At 42.7% G+C, this 20,968-nt stretch overlaps 1 protein-coding gene and 1 long non-coding RNA gene across 7 annotated transcripts in view; one reads left to right on the top strand and one right to left on the bottom strand.

Moving 5' to 3' along the window:
- Positions 1–215: 215 nt before the first annotated feature.
- On the bottom strand, positions 216–8,145 carry LOC134732909 (uncharacterized). The gene is made up of 3 exons (XR_010116465.1): positions 7,782–8,145; positions 4,902–4,982; positions 216–764 (listed from the first exon to the last, which is right to left on the bottom strand). It is a non-coding gene; the product is annotated as an uncharacterized lncRNA (long non-coding RNA).
- SLC33A1 (solute carrier family 33 member 1) overlaps positions 7,890–20,968 on the top strand; it is a 26,696-nt gene continuing 13,617 nt past the window's right edge. For 3 of the 6 annotated variants that reach the window (XM_063620295.1, XM_063620294.1, XM_063620293.1), the window contains exons 1-2: positions 8,148–9,554; positions 18,386–18,576. In XM_063620295.1, the coding sequence (XP_063476365.1) occupies positions 8,780–9,554; positions 18,386–18,576 (966 nt within the window). In that variant the 5' untranslated portion in view covers positions 8,148–8,779. Of the gene's footprint in view, positions 9,555–18,385; positions 18,577–20,968 lie in introns of all 6 variants that reach the window. The other 3 variants (XM_063620292.1, XM_063620297.1, XM_063620296.1) reach the window with 3 other exon arrangements.

Here is a 20,968-nt window from a genome sequence, read left to right as displayed (position 1 = left end):
TAAAGAAATCCGTAAAGATAAAAACCTAAACTGGGCTGTGTGACTCTCGAGTATGTTCACACTCCCCTTTCTTGAATGTGTAATTTTCTCTTTGCAATAAACCTCCATACCTTTATAACCGCTCAGTGGGTTCACCTTGCCCGCTGCCTAGACAGAGCCAATCTATCAAGACGGGAATTGCCATAGAGAAAGATTAATTCACACAGAGCCAGCTGTGTGGGTGACCAGAGTTTTATTACTACTCAAATCAGTCTCTCTAAGCATTCAGGGATCGGAGTTTTTAAGAACAAATTGGCTGGGCGCGGTGGCTCACGCCTGTAATCCCAGCACTTTGGGAGGCTGAGGCGGGTGGGTCACGAGGTCAGAAGTTTGAGACCAGCCTGACCAACATGGTGAAACCCTGTCTCTACTAAAAATGCAAAAATTAGCCTGGCGTGGAGTCGCACACCTGTAATCCCAGCTACTCGGGAGGCTGGGGCAGGAGAATCCCTTGAACCCAGGAGGCGGAGGTTGCTGTGAGCAGAGATCACACCACTGCACTACAGCCTGGGCGACAGGCGAGACTTGGTCTCAAAAAAAAAAAAAGAACAAATTGGTGGGTTGGGAGAAGCCAGTGAGCCGAGAGTGCTGATTGGTCAGAGATGAAATCATAGGGAGTTGAAGCTGTCTTCTTGTACTGAGTCACTTCCTGGATGGGGGCCACAAGATCAGATGAGCCAGTTTATCCATCTGGGTGGTGCCAGCTGATCCATCGAGGACAGGGTCTACAAAATATCCCAAGCACTGGTCTTAGGTTTTATAACAGCGATTTCTTTCTTTTCTTTCTTCCTTTTTTTTTTTTTTTTTTGAGACAGAGTTTCGCTCTTGTTGCCCAGGCTGGAGTGCAGTGGCGCCATCTTGGCTCACGGCAACCTCAGCCTCCTGGGTTCAAGTGATTCTCCTGCCTCAGTCTCCCAAGTAGCTGAGATTACAGGCATGTGCCACCACACCTGGCTAATTTTGTATTTTTAGTAGAGACAGGTTTTCTCCATGTTGGTCAGGCTGGTCTCAAACTCCCAGCCTCAGGTGATCTGCCCACCTCGGCCTCCCAAAATTCTGAGATTACAGGTGTGAGCCATCACACCAGCCTATAATAGTGATTTTTATCCCCAGGAGAAATTTAGGGAGTGTCAGAATCTTGTAGCCTCCAGCTGCATGACTCCTAAATCATAATTTATAATCTTTTGACTAATATGTTAGTCCTACAAAGGCAGTCTAGTCCCCAGGCAAGAAGGGGATTTGTTTTGGGAAAAGGCTGTTATGATCACTAATCCTTGAATTGCTTCTTGGGAAGGTGTCAAGAGCCTGGACACTGGTTGGGGTTGAGGCCCCACCAGCATTTGGGCACCTCCCCTAATCCACTGATATCAATAAGACCTAACAATCCTATTCCTAGGTATTTGCCCAAGAGAGATGAAAAGATATGTTTACACAAAAACCTGTAGGCAAATGTTTATAGTGACATTACTCATACAAAAAATGGGAAACAATTCAAATGCTCTTCAACTGGTCAGTAGATAAACACACTCTGGCACATCCATACAATGGAATATTACTGGGGAGAAAAAAAGAAGGAGGTGGGGATGCAGGACAATGATATCAATGAATCTCAATGCATTATGCTGACTGAAAGAAGACACACTCAAAAGCTACATTTTGTATGATTCCACTTACATGACATTTTGGAAAAAGCAAAGCTATAGGGAGAGAAAATAGATCGGTCGTTACCAGAGGTTGGGGAATGGGTGGAGAGGTTGACTTCAGATGGGCACAAGGGTACATACTTAGGCCGGGCGCAGTGGCTCACACCTGTAATCCCAGCACTTTGGGAGGCCAAGGCAGGCAGATCATGAGGTCAGGAGATCGAGACCATCCTGGATAACATGGTGAAACCCTGTCTCTACTAAAAATACAAAAAAATAGCCAGGCGTGGTGGCAGGCGCCTGTAGTCCCAGCTACTCGGGAGGCTGAGGCAGGAGAATGGCGTGAACCCGGGAGGTGGAGTTTGCAGTGAGCCGAGATCGCGCCACTGCACTCCAGCCTGGGTGACAGAGCGAGAATCTGTCTCAAAAAAAAAAAAAAAAAAGGGTATGTACTTTTTGGAGTTGACAGACCTATTCCATATCTTGATTGTGGTGGTGGTTCTATAACTATCTACTTGTTAAAACTCATAGAACCGGGTGATGGGTGCGCCAAAATGTCAGAAATCACCACTAAAGAACTTATTCATGTAACCAAACACCACTCATTCCCCCAAAAACCTATTAAAAAAAATTTTTTTTGAGACTGAGTCCTGTTCCGTAGCCCAGGCTGTGAGTATAGTGGTGCGATCTTGGCTCACTGTAACCTCCACCTACCGGGTTCAAGCAATCCTCCCGCCTAAGCCTCTCGAGTAGCTGGGATTACAGGTGTGTGCCACCATGCTCGGCTAATGTTTATATTTAGTAGAGATGGGGCTTCATCATGTTGGCTGGGCTGGTCTAGAACTCCTGATCTCAAGTGATCTACATGCCTCAGCCTCCCAAAGTGCTGGGATTACAGGCGTGAGCCACCGTGCCTAGCCTAAACCTATGGAAATTAAAAAACAAAACAAAACACCCAAAAACCTCATAGGACTGGGCATGGTCGCTCACGTCTGTAATCCCAGCACTTTGGGAGGCCAAGGCAGGCAGATCACTTGAGGTCAGGAGTTCAAGACCAGCCTGGCCAACATGGCGAAACCCCATATCCACTAAAAATACAAAAATGAGCCAGGTGTGGTGTCATGAGCCTGTAGTCTCAGCTACTCAGGAGATTGGGGCAGGAGACTCGCTTGGACCTGGGAGACGGAAGTTGCAGTGAGCCAAGATCGCATCACTGTACTCCAGCCTGGGCAACAGTGAGACTCTGTCTCAAAAGAAAACAAAAGGCCAGGTGCCGTGGGTCACACCTGTAATGCCAGCACTTTGGGAGGCCAAGGTGGGTGGATCACCTGAGGTCAGGAGTTCAAGACCAGTCTGGCTAACATGGTGAAAACCAGTCTCTACCAAAAATACAAAATTTGCCAGGTGTGGTGGCAGGCGCCTGTAATCCCAGCTACTCAAGAGGCTGAGGCAGGAGAATTGCCTGAACCCAGGAGGCGAAGATTGCAGTGAGCCAAGATCATGTCACTGTACTCCAACCTGGGTGACAGAGCAAGACTCTGTCTCAAAAACAAAACAAAACAAACAAAAAACACAAAAAACAAACTCATAGAACTGTACACTAAAAAGGGCCAGTTTTACTGGATATAAATTATACCTCATAAACCTGATTCCCACCTCAAAAATAAACAATTTTAAAATTCTGAGGAATATATAGATGATACAGTTCAGATCTTAGTGAAATGACTGGAAAACCAGAGAAGAAATCTACAATCAGACATAGGTATATGAAGGGTCCACTAGATGGTGGTATTAATTTTTGTAATAGAGCCTAGAAAAATGAAGCAAAGACATCACAGGCGTGGCAGTGGAATAGTTTTTTGAAAAATGTTTTGAAGATTATTGCTGTAATTCCTAATGTATTGTCATCTTGATTTTTGTGTTTTTGCTAAGCCAGGTGTCCTGGCCTTCCACTGATTCTGAGAGGCCATCAATATCCTTCCAGTAAAATTCTCTCTTTCAGTTTTGTTTTGTTTCTGAAACAGACCGAATGGCAGCATTAATAGCCGTGGTTAACCAATTGTTTGTTTGTTTTTTGAGATGGAGTATTGCTCTTGTTGCCCAGGCTGGATTGCAACAGCATGATCTTGGATCACTGCAACCTCCGTCTCCTGGGTTCAATAATTTTTCTGCCGGCTGGACATGGTGGCTCATAACTATAGTCCCAGCACTTTGGGAGGCCGAAGTGGGTGCATCACCCGAGGTCAGGAGTTCGAGATCAGCCTGGCCAACATGGCGAAACCTCGTCTCTACTACAAATACAAATATTAGCCAGGTGTGGTGGCACACACCTGTAATCCCAGCTACTCAGGAGGCTGAGGCAGGAGAATCGCTTGAACCCAGAAGGCAGAGGAGGTGCAGTGAGCCAAGATCACGGCCACTGTACTCCAGCCTGGGTGACAGAGCAAGACCCCCACATCAAAAAAATAAAAATAAAAATAATTCTCCTGCCTCAGCCTCCTAAGTATCTGAGTTTACAGGCATGCGCCACCATGCCCAGCTAATTTTGTATTTTTAGTGGAGATGGGGTTTCACCATGTTAGCCAGGCTGGTCTTGAACTCTTGACCTCAGGTGATCCACCCACCTCACCCTCCCAAAATGCTGGGATTACAGGCGTGAGCCACCATGCCCAGTCTGTTTTGAGGTTTTTGTTGTTGTTTTTGTTCTCATTTTCCTTTATGGAGAATTTTAAATATGTACAAAATAAACAGAATGGTCTCATATGAACCCTCAGTGTACCTATCACCAAGCTTCAATAGTCTTGATAATCTGCCATTTTAAATTCAAGCCTCCATGACCACCAATCCCCATGCAAATAGTTTTTTATAGTTATATGTTTGTTTTTTGAGATAAAACTCTTACGTATTTTGAAATGCAGAAATTTTAACTGTGCAATTTCAATTTGTTTTTGAAGGACCTAGTTTGGAAGTTTCTAAGAACATAGAGTAAAAAGAAAAAGGAAAATTATGAGAAAAAGCTGAAGGGGTAATTCCAGTAAACAAAATATAAGTTTACTAGGACTTTTAGGGGGAATTAATGAAGAGGAAAAAATGAAAAAACAAAGATATTATTAAGGAAAATTTCTCTAAAATCAAGAAAGATTTGAAACTTTCTTCAAAAAGACCTAATAAATGTTGAACAAGATTAATAGAAAAACATATGTATTATACAATACATACCTTCATACATCCTGGTGAAAATTCTGTATTTCAAGGATAAAGCGAATTTTCACAAGCTTTCAACTGGAAAACACAGGATACCTATAAAGGGACAAGAAAAAAAAAAAAAGCAAGAAAGGATCATGGCGACCACCAGAAAGGATCATGGCGACCACCAGAAGGGTTTTATATTCGGCACTTTCACCAGCTTCCCCAAAACACATCAATCAGGGAACACCAGTATTCCAAAGGAAAGGGGAAATGATATTAACTGAAGTAAGGGGAGTTGAAAATGCAAAAAAAACAAAAATAAAAACAAAAAACAAAAACAGCTATTCATGACAGTATGGGCTGAAGGTACCATACAATATCAGTTTTGTTTTCATAGTGATAGTGACATTTGTTCCACATTTGCTGAGGGACACTGAGGGCCTTGTGGGGGTGGTGTTCCCAGGTTTGTAGAGAAATATCTTCTTAGTTTGTGTTGGAAAGATACCAACACTAAGTCTTCTAAGAAGACAACAGCAATTTGGGCATGGCTTAGCAACGAATACTTGTCTCTACTCTTCATTTAGCATTAGCAGGGGTGGCTCACCTTGGGGCTGGAGGATTCTCTTCTCACCGTGTTGCCCAGACTGGAGTGCAGTGGCACAGTCTTGGCTCAATGCAACCACCACCTCCCAGGTTCAAGCGATTCTCCTACCTCAGCCTCCCACGTAGCTGGGATTACAGGCATTCACCACCACACCCAGCTAATTTTTGTATTTTTAGTAGAGACAGGGTTTTACCATCTTGGCCACGCTGGTCTTGAACCCCTGACCTCAAGTGATCCACCTGCCTTGGCCTCCCAAAGTGTTGAGATTACAGGCATGAGCCACTGCCCCTGGCCCACATTATCACTTTAATAATGCATGCACATTGAATTGGGGTAACATGAAAAACACTTTTCCTGATATTTGGCTCCAGTAATTTTTCCTATTGTTTGTAACTCTTGCCTGCATAGATCTAAAGATTTAACATTTGATAGGAAGATAATTGAATCACTAAAGGGGAATCACTCTTATATGTAGGGAGAAATCAATTATTTCTAAGAAGGTTCCTTATTCAAAAACTGATGTGGCGGGACACGGTAGCACACACCTGTAGTCCCAGCTACTTATGGGGCTGAGGTGGGAGAATCGCTTGAACCTGGGAGGCGGAGGTTGCAGTGAGCTGAGATCACACTGTTGCACTCCAGCCTGGGCAACAGAGCGAAAACTCCATCTCAAAAAAGAAAAAAAAAATGAAAAAAACCCAGAACTGATTTGATATCTGTACAATGGACTAATACTCTGTGATTTAAAAGAAAGACGGACATCCATTGATACTGATATATTACCATCTTAAATGGATCTCAAGGACATTTTGGTGGATGAAAAAAAAAAAGCTGATCCCCAAAGTTGCATACTATATTATTCCACTTTTATAATATTCTTGAAAGGACATAAGTATAGCCGTGGAGAACAAATTAGTGACTGTCAAAAAACGGGGAGGAGGACAGTGGACTGCTGCAACTATTAATGTGTAGTACTATAAGGGATAGGACTATGAAAGGGTAACACAGGACACACACACACACACACACACACACAAGCTAGTGCATGTAAAAACTGGTAAAATTGGAATAAAGCCTGTGGTCTAGTTAACAATATTTTACAGATGTCAGTTTCCTGGTTTTAATATTGTACTATAATCAAGTAAGAAGCTATGATCAGAGGAAGGTGGGTGAAGGGTATATGGGACTCTGCTATATTTGCAATTTCCTGTGAATCTATAATTATTTCAAATTAAAGAAGGGGAAAAAATCAAACACAAGACATAAAAACTCATCAAATATTTCCATTTTTTGGAAAAAAAAAACACCTACTGATTGTGAATGGCTTTATTGGCTGTTTCCTTTAACTGCCACAACTCTGAAATAGATGTTATGAACTCTATTTTATTTTCATCAAAATGGAGGCTTAGGTTAAGTAATTTGTCCAAGGCACAACTACTGTTAGACCAGGGTTTGAATCCAGCACAATCTAAATCCCACTCATGGTTGTTTTGGTTGACTCTTGATTGGACTTAAATGACACCATTCTTTTCTTTGACACCTAGACTGGACTGCAATGGCACGATCTCGGCTCACTGCAACCTCCACCTCCCGGGTTCAAGCAATTCTCCAGCCCCAGCCTCCTGAGTATCTGGGACTACAGGCATGAGCCACCATGCCCAGCTGATTTTTGTATTTTTAGTAGAGACGGGGTTTCACCATATTGGCCAGGCTTGTCTTGAACCCCTGACCTCAAGTGATCTGCCCGCCTCGGCCTCTCAAAGTTTTGGGATTACAGGTGTGAGCCACCGCGCCCGGTCGACACTGTTCTTTTCTGCAATCTATTCTTCTACTTAACAAAGATTAGAGAACTTTACAGGTGCCTTTTTTTTTTTTTAGACGTAGTCTCACTCTGTCGCCAGGTTGGAGTGCAGTGGCACGATCTCGGTTCACTGCAACCTCCGCCTCCCAGGTTCAAGCGAGTCTCCTGTCTCAGCCTCCCAAGTAGCTGGGGCTACAGGCGGGCGCCACCAGGCCGAGCTAATTTTTTGTATTTTTAGTAGAGATGGGGTTTCCCCATGTTGGCCAGGGTGGTCTCAATCCTCGTGATCCGCCCGCCTCGGCCTTCCAAAGTGCTGGGATTACAGGCGTGAGCCACCGCGCCCGGCCACAAGACGTTTCATTGCAACATAAAAACAGGATGTAACGAGTCATCCAACCACCAATGTAATTAGAGTTGGTTACCAAGTTTCCCCACGCGTCTTCCACCATGAGGGAGAAACGGACTGCAGACAAACCTAGCACCCCGTGAGCAGTTTAATTCGTACCATAAATATGTAGGCACCGTAAGGACGCGATTCTCCAGTTTGCCAGGCCTTTTTCTACCGTTTTGGGGGCACAAGGCGACCTTGCCTCCTGATTCAAAAACTTCGTAAACGTCAATCCTTCTACCCTTTTCTGGTCAGCCCACGAAAGCAGCAGCATGGCACAACTCCCAGCCTAGAGTTCGGGCACTGCCTGTCATCAGCATAACCAAGAAACCTACACCTACGGAGACTTCAGACCCCGCGTGATTACATCACTCAACCACCAGGGCTGGCCTGGAGGAACCCGCTGTCACGTGACCGCTCGTGCCCAATGACCGAGGCCCACGCTTTCCAGACAGCCAGAGGCGCTGTCATAGAGCCTGAGTTTGGGCGGCGCCCCGCCCCGGCTGCACGGTGCGCCGGCGTTAATCCTCCCCGAAGATTCCGGCAGCCAAGATTGCAGGTTCCCACCAAGCATTTTTTCCGAACTGAGCCATGAGAGCGTGTCCCTGATTGGCTTGCTCTGGAGGCTGGGAAGGGACCTGTTAGAGACTGGGACCACTTCCTGAAGCGCGAGGCAGGAAGTTATATGCTTTTTCTGGAGTCCTGTAGAGAAAGTGCTCTCTGCCGCATTGGTAGCGGCAAGAGCTGGAGGTGTTGGGTCGGGAGACCGGCCGTTCGATCCCGCCGCAGGTAGGAGCTGGTTTCCATCCCGGCACCACGGCACACACCTCCAGCCTCGAGCCCGGCGCTACTGCCTGGGGGTCTCCTTCAGGCTCTTTGACGCCGTTCCAGGGGGCACCTATCCAGGCATCCTCTGGGCCTCTAGCCAGAGGACTGGCTCCCGGCTTCAGCACTCCGGGCTGCAGTAAGAAGTGCCCTTATCGCTCTGAGCCCTGCCACCATCCCGTGAACCACCGAAACCCTGGTCCAGCGCGACAGCCTTGGACCTGGGACTGGACGGATCCAAAACGCTCAGCCCCGGACCCCCACAGACGGGGCTCTGCATCGTCTCTGATATGTCACCCACCATCTCCCACAAGGACAGCAGCCGGCAACGGCGGCCAGGGAATTTCAGTCACTCTCTGGATATGAAGAGCGGTCCCCTGCCGCCAGGCGGTTGGGATGACGGTCATTTGGACTCAGCGGGCCGGGAAGGGGACAGAGAAGCTCTTCTGGGGGATACCGGCACTGGCGACTTCTTAAAAGCCCCACGGAGCTTCCGGGCCGAACTAAGCAGCATTTTGCTGCTACTCTTTCTTTACGTGCTTCAGGGTATTCCCTTGGGCTTGGCGGGAAGCATCCCACTCATTTTGCAAAGCAAAAATGTTAGCTATACAGACCAAGCTTTCTTCAGTTTTGTCTTTTGGCCCTTCAGTCTCAAATTACTCTGGGCCCCGTTGGTTGATGCGGTCTACGTTAAGAACTTCGGTCGTCGCAAATCTTGGCTTGTCCCGACACAGTATATACTAGGACTCTTCATGATCTATTTATCCACTCAGGTGGACCGTTTGCTTGGGAATACCGATGGCAGAACACCCGACGTGATTGCTCTCACTGTGGCATTCTTTTTGTTTGAATTCTTGGCCGCCACTCAGGACATTGCTGTCGATGGTTGGGCGTTAACTATGTTATCTAGGGAAAATGTGGGTTATGCTTCTACTTGCAATTCGGTGGGCCAAACAGCGGGTTACTTTTTGGGCAATGTTTTGTTTTTGGCCCTTGAATCTGCCGACTTTTGTAACAAATATTTGCGGTTTCAGCCTCAACCCAGAGGAATCGTTACTCTTTCAGGTAGTGTATTTAAGCTATTATGGTGTTAGGTTTATTTATCCTTTTGAAAGAGTGTGTGACGTTGGAGGGAAGCTCATTAATTTACTGGAAATCATTGTATGGGAGATAACTCAAGGTAAGTTTTCTGTTTCGTCCAAATGAGCTTCTTTGAAATATTAAAGCCAAAATGAATGATATTAGAGCAATCAAATGATCACTATGCAGTTAACAGGGAGAGGCAACCCATCAAATAACACAGCCGAGTCCAGGGATTCATGCTACTTGCTTAATACACAAATGCACATTTTTAAAAAATGTAGCTCATATGGTTCACATTTTTCCTTTTGTCTTGTTGGTTTTAGGTTTCTAGCTCTATACTTTCTAATCCATTTCTACCCCTACCGTTGTACCCAGAATCCAGCCTTCTAGTGAATGGAGCAAGGTTTCTTCGTTCATACATTGAGTCAGCTAAGGGACGGGATTCTAAGGCCTCTTATGAATAAGGCAGAGTTCTGCACTCAAGAAATAGGGAAGATGAACATTTTAGGAGAGTTCAGAGTTGCCAGTTAGTAACTGCCTTTGGGAGTCAGGCTTCACATTGCAGATAACATTTGACTTTGTTCTTGAATAAGATTCCACGAGGTCAGGAAATGGCACACCAGAATGCACAACACAAAGTGAAAGTGCACTGAGGCAGGAAAGTACAAAAAAGTACAGGACATTGTCTAAATTGTGGAACTGGGTTTGGGAAGTCATGCTGAGAAAGGCTGTGACTAAATTAGTAAGATTTTCTTTAATTACTATGGGAAAAGAGTTTAAAGTTTGTCCTGTAAGTAATGGAGGGTAAGTTCTAAGAAATTTCCCCGTTCTCTGCATGAGTAAAACACATGTAAGTTTTTCTCTTTTTTCTTCTTTTTTTTAATTGAGATGGTTGGGGGTACGGGGGGGGGGTGTCTCACTATGTTGGCCAGGCTGGTCTCGAACTCCTGGCCTCAGGTGATCCTCCCCCTCCTCGGCCTCGCAAAGTACTGGGAATTACAAGTGTGAACCGCCCCACCTGGCCTAAGTTTTTTTATTTTGTTTTCTTTTTTTTTTTTTTTTAACTTTTGTTAACAGCTAGAAAACAAGTAAAATGACCAATATCAGGAATGACAATGTCGGGAATATAGTGGAATTCTTCATTCTGTCAGTGACGATGAATTTAGGGGATTCTGTTTTGAAATTTAAGCAGCTAAACTTCTCAGCTTCTGTGCTACCTTGGAAATTCCCAGTAGAGTAAATGTCCAGGGCTGTGGGTGGTGGTAGGAGGTGTCACAACTATACTAATCTCTTGCAATCTTATTCATTCTCACACACGTCTAACCTTATTTACACCTCCTCAAACTGCTAGTGAGTGAGCCACTATTACTGGTGAAATGATGGTGATAGTACTTTTTCCTCAGTTGTTTGGTTGAGAGATAATTGCTTTGCACCCAGGTAGATTTGTCTCAGTGTTCTGGGGTTCCACTCCTGCTTTACGAATAATTCACTGCTGGCCAGTCGCAGTGGCTCACATCTGTAATCCCAGCACTTTGGGAGGCTGAGGCGGGAGGATCACTTGAGGTCAGGAGTTTTTGAGACAGAGTTTCGCTCTTTTTGCCCAGGCTGGAGTGCAGCGGCGCAGTCTTGGCTCACCGAAACCTCCACCTCCAGGGTTCAAGCTATTCTGCTGCCTCAGCCTCCCTAGTAGCTGGGATTACAAGCATGTGCCACCATGCCTGGCTAATTTTTGTATCTTTGGTAGAGATGGGGTTTCACCATGTTGGCCAGGCTGGTCTTGAACTCCTGACCTCAAGTGATCTGCCCACCTAGGCTTCCCAAAGTGCTGGGATTACAGGTGTGAGCCACTGTGCCTGGCCGTGACTTGTTATTTTGAATTGCCTTTTTTTTTTTTTTTTTCCTGTGGAGTTTGAACTTTGTTCTGCAGTAGATTCTAAAACTAGCTTACTTTTTAATTCAGCTGTTTATATCCATAGTGGATTGCTATTTCTGGTTCAACCATTTTAGTTGAAAGTTAGAATTCCTATAGTTTCATTCTCCTTTTTATGACTGAACATACCACATTTATAACATTGTTCTTTCTGGAACTTATTAATAGGATAATTAAGAAAAACCAGTGGTTTTGAAAAAGTTATATAGCACAGGAAGAATTATATGACAGAAATATAATTGCTTAGGTGATTAAAGAGGAGCTAAACACTGAGGCAATGTTTAGAAAATCCGAGTAATAAAAGGAAGCATAATTGTTTTTTGTTTTTTTAATTCTAAAATAAGTTCTGGCCAGGTGCAGTGGCTCACACCTGTAATCCTAGCACTTCGGGAGGCTGAGGTGGCAGATTGCTTGAGCTCAGAAGTTCAAGACCACTCTGGGCAATATGGCGAAACCCTATCTCTACTAAAAATACAAAAAATTAGCTGGGTGTGGTGGCGCATACCTGTGATCCCAGCTACTCAGGAGGCTGAGGCACTAGAATCACGAACTGGGGAGGTGGAGGCTGCAGTGAGCCGAGATCACACCACTGCACTCCAGCCTGGGTGACAGAGCAAGACTCCATCTCCAAAAATATAAATAAATAAAAAATAAATAAAATACTATCTGTAATTAACAGTTTTGATTGTTACAGATAAGTGGAGACAATATATTGGGTAGATAGATAATGTAAATGAGTCATCTGAGTTGGAGGGGACAGAGATAATTTGAAAAATCCATGCCCCTCTAAAGGTGAGGAGCATCAACTCTAATAAGTTGTAGTTTTGTGACATTAGGATCCCAAGATCACAAGATTGCTAGATCTTTTTTTTTTTTGAGACGGAGTCTCGCTTTGTGGCCCAGGCTGGAGTGCAGTGGCACAATCTCTGCTCACTGCAAGCTCCACCTCCAGGGTTCACACCATTTTCCTGCCTCAGCCCCCAAGTAGCTGGGACTACAGGTGCCCACCACCACGCCCTGCTAATTTTTTGTATTTTTAGTAGAGACGGTTTCACCATGTTAGCCAGGATGGTCTCGATCTCCTGACCTTGTGATCCGCCTGCCTCGGCCTCCCGAAGTGCTTGGATTACAGGTGTGAGCCACCGTGCCTGGCAAGATTGCTAGATCTTAGGAGTATTCAAGAGAAACTAGAAATTCCTTTATTTCCTAACTTTAAAAACATTTCTTAGGCTCATATAAAAACATGTCTTTAGCTGGGCACAGTGGCACTTATCTGTAGAGTGGCATGCATCTGTAGTTCCAGCCACTTGACAGGCTGAGATGAGAAGATCATTTCAGGCCAGGAGTTCGAGGCTGCAGTGCATTATAATAGTGTCTGTGAATAACCACTGCACTGCAGCCTGGGCAACGTAGCAAGACCCATCTTTAAAAAAACATCTGTCTAATCTATCATCTGTCTATCTGCCATCTATCTAATCTATGTCTTCAGGCCAGATCTAGCCTGTAAACTGGTAATGGAGGCCCTCTGCTCTAGCAGCAGGAGTAACATTTAGAAGTGATTGGAATAGGGAGCAGCATATTTGGGTTTAGGAGCAGGGAGCAAGATGGTCTAATGACAGAAAAGAGAGCTAAAGATATTAGAGTTTATAAATCAGTTTGTTTATAAATAGGCATGCACATACAGGAATAAATGAGAGAAAGTGTTGCTTTGAAAAAGTTGATGCTATAAGTATGAATCTAACCAAACTAATGACAATAAAAACGGTATTTGTAAGACATTGATGCTTTAAATTAGAAAGAGAGCAGGACCATTAATTCCTGCCTGATGACCAATTTCTTTGTCCTGCTTTCAGAACACATAATTTATATGACTTAAAATGCCTGTTAGAATTTGGAAAAGACTAATTGACCAATTTCTAGATAGACCAGGTATTCTTATATAGGCTATAATACACTCTTTAGTATTCATGTCTAGGCTTAAAATGTTACCCTACATTCTCAGAAAGACAAACTATTCCTTTTTTATTTTTTTGAGACAGCGTCTTGCCCTGTCACCCAGGCCGAAGTGTAGTGGTGCAATCTTGGCTCACTGCAACCTCTGCCTCCTGGGTTCAAGCGATTCATATGCCTCAGATTCCCAAGTAGCTGGGATTACAGGCATGTGCCACCATGCCTGGTTACTTTTCGTATTTTTAGTAGAGACAGGGTTTCACCATGTTGGCCAGGCTGGTCTTGAACTCCTGACCTCAAGTGATCCACCTGCCTTGGACTCCCAAAGTGCTGGGATTACAGGTGTGAGCCACCGTGCCCAGCCTATTTATTCTCATTAAAGTAATCTCCCTATAATTTATTGAACAAAATGAATTCTTTTTTTTTTTTTTTTTTGAGACGGAGTCTCGCTCTGTTGCCCAGGCTGGAGTGCAGTGGCGCAATCTCGGCTCACTGCAAGCTCTGCCTCCCAGGTTCACGCCATTCTCCTGCCTCAGCCTCTCTGAGTAGCTGGGACTATAGGCGCCCGCCACCACGCCCGGCTAATTTTTTTTTTGTATTTTTTAGTAGAGACGGGGTTTCACTGTGGTCTCGATCTCCTGACCTCGTGATTCGCCCGCCTCGGCCTCCCAAAGTGCTGGGATTACAAGCGTGAGCCACCGCGCTCGGCCTGAATAAAATGAATTCTTTAGGAAGACACACCAAGTTTGTTTATCCTGAGCATTTGAATTTCCTTTGGCATATCACCATATGGGGAGATGGAGGTGAGAAGGGGGAATACAAGTAGCCAGTTTAAAGAAGTGTGGGAGCCAGGCGCGGTGGCTCATGCCTGTAATCCCAACAGTTTGGGAGGCCAAGGTGGGTGGATCACCTGAGGTCGGGAGTTCAAGACCAGCCTGACCAACGTGGAGAAACCCCGTCTCTCCTAAAAATACAAAAATTAATTGGGGTGGTGGTGCATGCCTGTAATCCCAGCTACTTGGGAGGCTGAGGCAGGAGAATCACTTGAACCCAGGAGGCGGAGGTTGCGGTGAGCCGAGATTGCGCCATTGCACTCCAGCCTGGGCAAAAAAAGCGAAACTCTGTCTCAAAAAAAAAAAAAAAAAAAAAAAGTGTGGGGAAGTATCTATGTTCCAGACCTCATGTTTGGAGCTAAAATATGAACCTTTTTTCTCAGCAGTGTCCAGCTGATAGAAAAGAGAGCTTACTTGCTGTGGGTGTATCTGAATATCTGGATGATATAATGGAAAACATTTCTTGCTTTAGAACTAGACTGGAGTTTGAATGCCATTTCTGGCACTTTCTGGCTTGTGATTCTGTTTCCTTGTATATAAAGTAGGAGTAATAATGCCTATCTTGGAAAGTGATTTTGGGATTTAAATGAGATGTCCTCTGTTTTTCCCAGATCTTATAACAGACACTCAGGTGCTAGCTATTGTACCTTTATTGGTTACTAATAAATTGTTACATGCTGTTAATTTCTGCATTCATGAAAGCACTGGACAAGATCTTGCAGCCGCTTTAGAATATTTAGTCTGTTTTTTAGGCCTTTACTCGAAAATCATGTTTATGAAACTTGAACATCAGCTTTGATACCTTGATCATACCTTTATATACCATGTATGCTTAAATTTATAAAATACACAAATCAAAATTAACCAAAATATTAATAATGAAATATTTCCATATTTTTGGTAAGAATGATAAAATACATAAATCAAAATTAACCAAAATGTTAATAATGAAATATTTCCATGTTTTTGGTAATAATGTTTCTTTATGGTTGTTGGCATAACAGGCTATGGATGTCTCTAGCATCAAAGCAATGTTAATAAGTCTAACAAGACTACTGGCTATCATTTATTAACACTGGTCTGATTTGTGATAATTGTGTTCATAAAACTTCTTAATATATTTCCTGGCCTCTGAGCTATTGGCTTTTTCATTCTTCTGCATGTGTGAGATATGGAAACCCTTTGAATTAGGGCTTTGTGACTGACCCATTGTCACTACTTCCTTCTTTTTATGTATTTTCTCCTCAAAGCACAAAGAAATTAAAAATATCCTTGTCTGGGTACAGTGGCTCAAACCTGTAATCTCAACACTTTGGGAGGCTGAGGCAAGAGGATCACTTGAGCCTAGGAGGTCAAGGCTGCAGTGAGCCAAGTTTGCCCCACTGCACTGCAGCTTGGGTGACAGAGTGAGACCCTGTCTCAAAAAAAGAAAGAAATAATCTTATGTGCAAACATTGCTGAAACCTGCTTAGTTTCTTCTTCTTTTTTCTCTTGGTATGGTATCAAGGAATTTAAATTTTAGATGGACTGTGTTTATTAAAATTGGTAGACTATGCTAAACAAATTTACAATCTTTTGCTTAGAAAAATGGAACTCTTTAAGTCTTATATAATTGGAAAACTTTTACTTTTCACTTAATATTAATTGGAATTTTGGGGACAGTGAAAATTTTTTTTTTCAGGGCTTGTTAAACAACTGTTTTAAAACAAATGAACAAAACCCTGCTCAATGAGAATAATATTGTACGTGAAACAGTAAACAAGTCATTATTCGTCTCATTTTGCAGATGGAATTAAGAATGCAAAAATAGTGGACATGCCAAGTGAATGCTGTTATTAATATGTAAAATTCTTTGATTAAACATTTATTACTTAAACTAAAAAAAAAAAGAGGACATTAGCCTCACTTACAAGGATAATATTAATACATTGTTGTTCATTCCTTTTGAACCAGATTCCAAAATGCTAGAAATTATGTTAAGATGTTATTTTATGCTGGGCACGGTAGCTCACACCTGTGATCCCAGCTCTTTGAGAGGCCAAGGCAGACAGATAATTTGAGGTCAGGAGTTCAAGACCAGCCTGGCTAACATGGTGAAACCCCATCTCTACTGAAAATACAAAAATTAGCTGGGTATGGTGGCACACACGCCTGTAATCTCAGCTACTACAGAGGCCGAGGCAGGAGAATTGCTTGAACCCGAGAGGTGGAGGTTGCAGTGAGCTGAGATCGTGCCACTGCACACCAGCCTGGCAAGAGTGAGACTCTGTCTCAAAAAAAAAAAAATTTATATATACACCTTTATGTAAGCAGTGTAAAATTATGAAAAAATGTAAGACTCAACTTCAGGAGGTTGAGATTCAAGTTCTGCCTCCACCTCTGCCTCTTAGTGATTTTACCTTTGGTAAAGATTTAAGTATTCTGAGTTTCTTTTCCTCATCTGTATATAGTAATAACACATGCTTAGCCTATCCTGTTTGCTATGAGAATCAAATGAGATAACATATAAGAAAGGAATATTTAAATACCAAGGTGAAATTGATCTAAACAAATAATGCTGTATTTCTCCCTCATAAGTGAGGTTCAAGCTGTAGTGATCACCTTCAGTGAGCACAGCAGCAAGAGCAAGATTCAATCTAAGGAAAAACCCTGACCGAAGAATATTCTAATTGTTTTTGAGGAGAGGTGACTAGGGTCCTTGATCAGTTGTGCCACATACACCATAAAATAAAAAGTAAAAACATCTAAAATGGAGCACAAGTCTAGAATATTTGAGCTATAATGCAAGGATTTTCTAGCCAAATCTTCTTCTACAGGTGAAGAAACTGAGACAGGGTTATCTCATAAGTTTTCTAGTGGCAAACTAAAATGCAATTCTCAGAGTGGTTAATGAGATACAAGTTTTGAAATTAGTTGTACTTATAAGGTGTGAAAGCACAATTTTACCACTGACTTAGAATGTAACTTGGACAGCTTGACTTCCCTAAACCTTAGTTTGTTCACCTGTAAATTTGGGCTGGTCAAATAAAGGATCTACTGGGTTGTTGAAGTAAAGGAGTTCATACATGTAAAATGCTTAGCATATTTTTGTCATGTGGTATGCACTCAATAAATTATACCTCCATTATTACTATTATTTTTAGCTGTTTAGCAGAATCTTCCAGACCATTATTCACTCCCTCCACTAAATTTGTTCAAGGTGATAGCTAATGGCTCAACTGTCTTTCACTGAAACAACCCAGACAGTACTCTTAATGTGTCCTCATTCTGCACCTACGAGTGTGAGCAAATGCCTTTTGTATCATAGTATTGAGATGAGAAGGTTATTCTTAAACAGATTGAAAGCATTAGAAAGTTTAAAAATACAAGGTAGAAAATCTGATGTAAATAATCACCTGTTGTCAAATTTAATAAAGAACTGAAAAGGCTTGGGTATATAAGAAATGTAACTGATGGACCTTAGGGGATATGAAAATCATTTCCCACCCCTAGCACTTTCCTTGAATAAAATAACATAATAGGCTTTTGTTCATTCAACTCAGTTGTACACTAAATGTAATGCCCACCACCCCCTGCCTTTTTTGTTGTTGTTGTCACTGTCTCTTTTGGGTCTCTACGTTTAAGAGTCAGGACTTTTTTGTTCATTTGCTGTGCCTGGTACAATGCCTTGAATATAATAAAGAGGTACCTAAATGTTGACTTTTTTGTTGTTGTTTTTTTAGCCAAGGTCTCACTCTATTGCCCATGCTGGAGTGTGGTGGTACAATCACAGCTCACTGCCGCCTCCACTTCCTGGGCTCAGGTAGTCCTCAGCCTCCCAGGTAGCTGGGACTATAGATGTGCACCACCAAGCCTGGCTAATTTCTTATTTTTTGTAGAGATAGGATCCCACTATGTTGCCCAGGCTGGTCTTGAATTTCTGGATTCAAGTAATCCTCCCACCTTGGCCTCCCAAAGTGCTAGGATTACAGGCATGAGTCCCTGTACTTGGCTAATTTTTTAAATAACATTTTAATTGAAAGTTATTGTATATAGAATTATTTAGTATCAATGAAATTATGTCATTTTAAAAATTAATTATAGATTTAAAACATTTTCAGATTTCCTTTTTTTCTGGGGAACTGTATTTTTAATAACAACAACATTGGTTGCCCTTCTGAAAAAAGAAAACAAAGAAGTATCAGTAGTAAAAGAAGAAACACAAGGGATCACAGATACTTACAAGCTGCTTTTTGCAATTATAAAAATGCCAGCAGTTCTGACATTTTGCCTTCTGATTCTAACTGCAAAGGTAAGAGATTTATAAATCAAATTTATCATTTTCTTATAAATATCAATATCATGGAATACTTTCAATGCCTTTTTCATATCACAGGTCCCTTTCCACTACCATTAGAATTTAACAATGAAAAACAATATTTTCTGTTTATTAAATGTATTTGAAAAGATATAATGATATCAACTTTAATTTTAAAGTAAGCTAAATGTCTTGGAGTATTGTAAAGAATTATGTCCATTTGGAGAACTGTTAGTAAATGTGAACCTGAATGATATTAATGCTTGGAATGGAGATTAATATCTTTAAAAATCAAAGCTCTGTCTTCTTATAATGAGTATACATTTAATGTTGGAGTAATACAATTATTTACTTAGAGTGTGATGTAAAAAGATATAGGGCCAGGCATGGTGGCTCACGCCTGTAATCCCAGCACTTTGGGAGGCCGAGGCAGGTGGATTACCTGAGGTCAGGAGTTCAAGACCAGCCTGGCTAACACGGTGAAACCTTGTCTCTACTAAAAATACAAAAATCAGCCGGGCATGATGGCATGTGCCTGTAGTCCCAGCTACTTGGGAGACTGAGGCAGGAGAATCACTTGAATGCAGTGAGCCGAGATTGCACCATGGCACTCTAGCTGGAGCGACAGAGTGAGACTGTCTCAAAATAAAAAATAAATAAATAAATAAATAAATATAGAATTATATGAGTATTAGAAGTCGATTTTTAAAAAATTGATTGAATTATTTAAGTACTGAAAGGAAAATTATACCATAAGAGAAACGGGGATTACTGGTGACTTATTCTATATTAGGCTGTCTCAATTTTATAGTTCTAAAAATATTTTTAACATGTTAGGCTAGAATAAAGGTAAGTATATTTTGTTACAGTGAACTGTTGCTAGTGTTGGAGTTAATATTTTTAAAATCTGCAATCTTACAGGATTTTCATTTTATATACTTAAATCTATGTATATAAACACTTTACACCTATCTTTTGACAGCTTTGAAGGAACCATTAGCCTCATTGTTTTCATTTTAAATAGTGAGTGTTTTTTCCTCTTAATGATAGAAAGAAGGCCAGATGTGCTGGCTCATGCCTGTGATCCCAGCACTTTGGGAAGCCAAGGCAGGAGGATCTTTTGAGCTCAGGAGTTCAAGACCAGCCTGAATACGGCGAAACAAAAAATTAAAAAAATTATCTGGGTGTGGTGGCACGTCCCTGGAGTGCTAGCTACTTGGGAAGCTGAAGTAGGAAGATAGCTTGAGCCTGGGAGGTGGAGTTTGCAGTGAGCCATGGTTATGCCTCTGCACTCCAGCCTGGGCAACAGAGCCAGGGATCTGTTTTTCTCTTGAGACAGGGGTCTCAAGAAAAAAAAAAAAAAAAGAAAAGAATGGAAAGTTCAGAAAATGTGAAAAGTTCAAGGAGCATAACAATATATATATATATTTTTTGAGACAAAGTCTCGCTCTGTCGCCCAGGCTGATTGCAGTGGCACAATCTCGGCTCACTGCAACCTCTGCCTCCTGGGTTCAAGTGATTCTCCTGCCTCAGTCTCCCGGGCAGCTGGGACCACAGTGTGCACCACCATGCCCAGCTAATTTTTTTGTATTTATTTTGAGATGGAGTTTCACTCTTGTTGCCCAGGCTGGAGTGCAATGGCCCTATCTCGGCTTACTGCAACCTCCACCTCCCGGTTCAAGCGATTCTTCTGCCTCAGCCTCCCAAGTAGCTGGGATTACAGGCACATGCCACCAGGCCCAGCTAATTTTGTATTTTTAGTAGAGATGGGGTTTCTTCATGTAGGTCAGGCTGGTCTCGAACTCTTGACCTCAGGTGATCCGCCCTTGGCCTCCCAAAGTGCTGGGATTACAGGCGTGAGCCACTGCGCCTGGCAATTTTTTTGTATTTTTAATGGAGACAGGGTTTCACCCTGTTGGCCAGGCTGGTCTTGAACTCCTGACCTCAGGTGATCTGCCCACCTGACCAAACAATATTATCTAATTATATCATTTAATAATTTTATCATTTAAGATAAACAGTATTTGCTGGATGTGGTGGCTCACGCCTTTAATCCCAGCACTTTGGGAGGCCAAGGTGGGCTGATCACTTGAGGTCAGGAGTTCAAGACCAGCCTGGCCAACATGGTGAAACCCCGTCTCTACTAAAAATACAAAAATTAGCTGGGTGTGGTGGCAGGCGCCTGTAAGCCCAGCTACTCGGAAGGATGAGGCAGGAGAATCACTGGAACCCGGGAGGCGGAGGTTGCAGTGAGCCGAGATCGCGCACTGCACTCCAGCCTGGGTGACAGAGTGAGACTCCATCCCAAAAATAAATAAATTAATTAATTTAAAAAAACAGTATTGACCTTCTTGGTATATTTCCTTTGAACCTCCCTTTTTTCCCT

The sequence above is a fragment of the Symphalangus syndactylus genome, chromosome 17 (genome assembly GCF_028878055.3).
Source record: "Symphalangus syndactylus isolate Jambi chromosome 17, NHGRI_mSymSyn1-v2.1_pri, whole genome shotgun sequence".
In the NCBI taxonomy this organism is placed as follows: Eukaryota; Metazoa; Chordata; class Mammalia; order Primates; family Hylobatidae; genus Symphalangus; species Symphalangus syndactylus.
The sequence above is the reverse complement of the archived record's forward strand: the minus strand, read 5'-3'. Positions and strand labels throughout refer to the sequence as shown.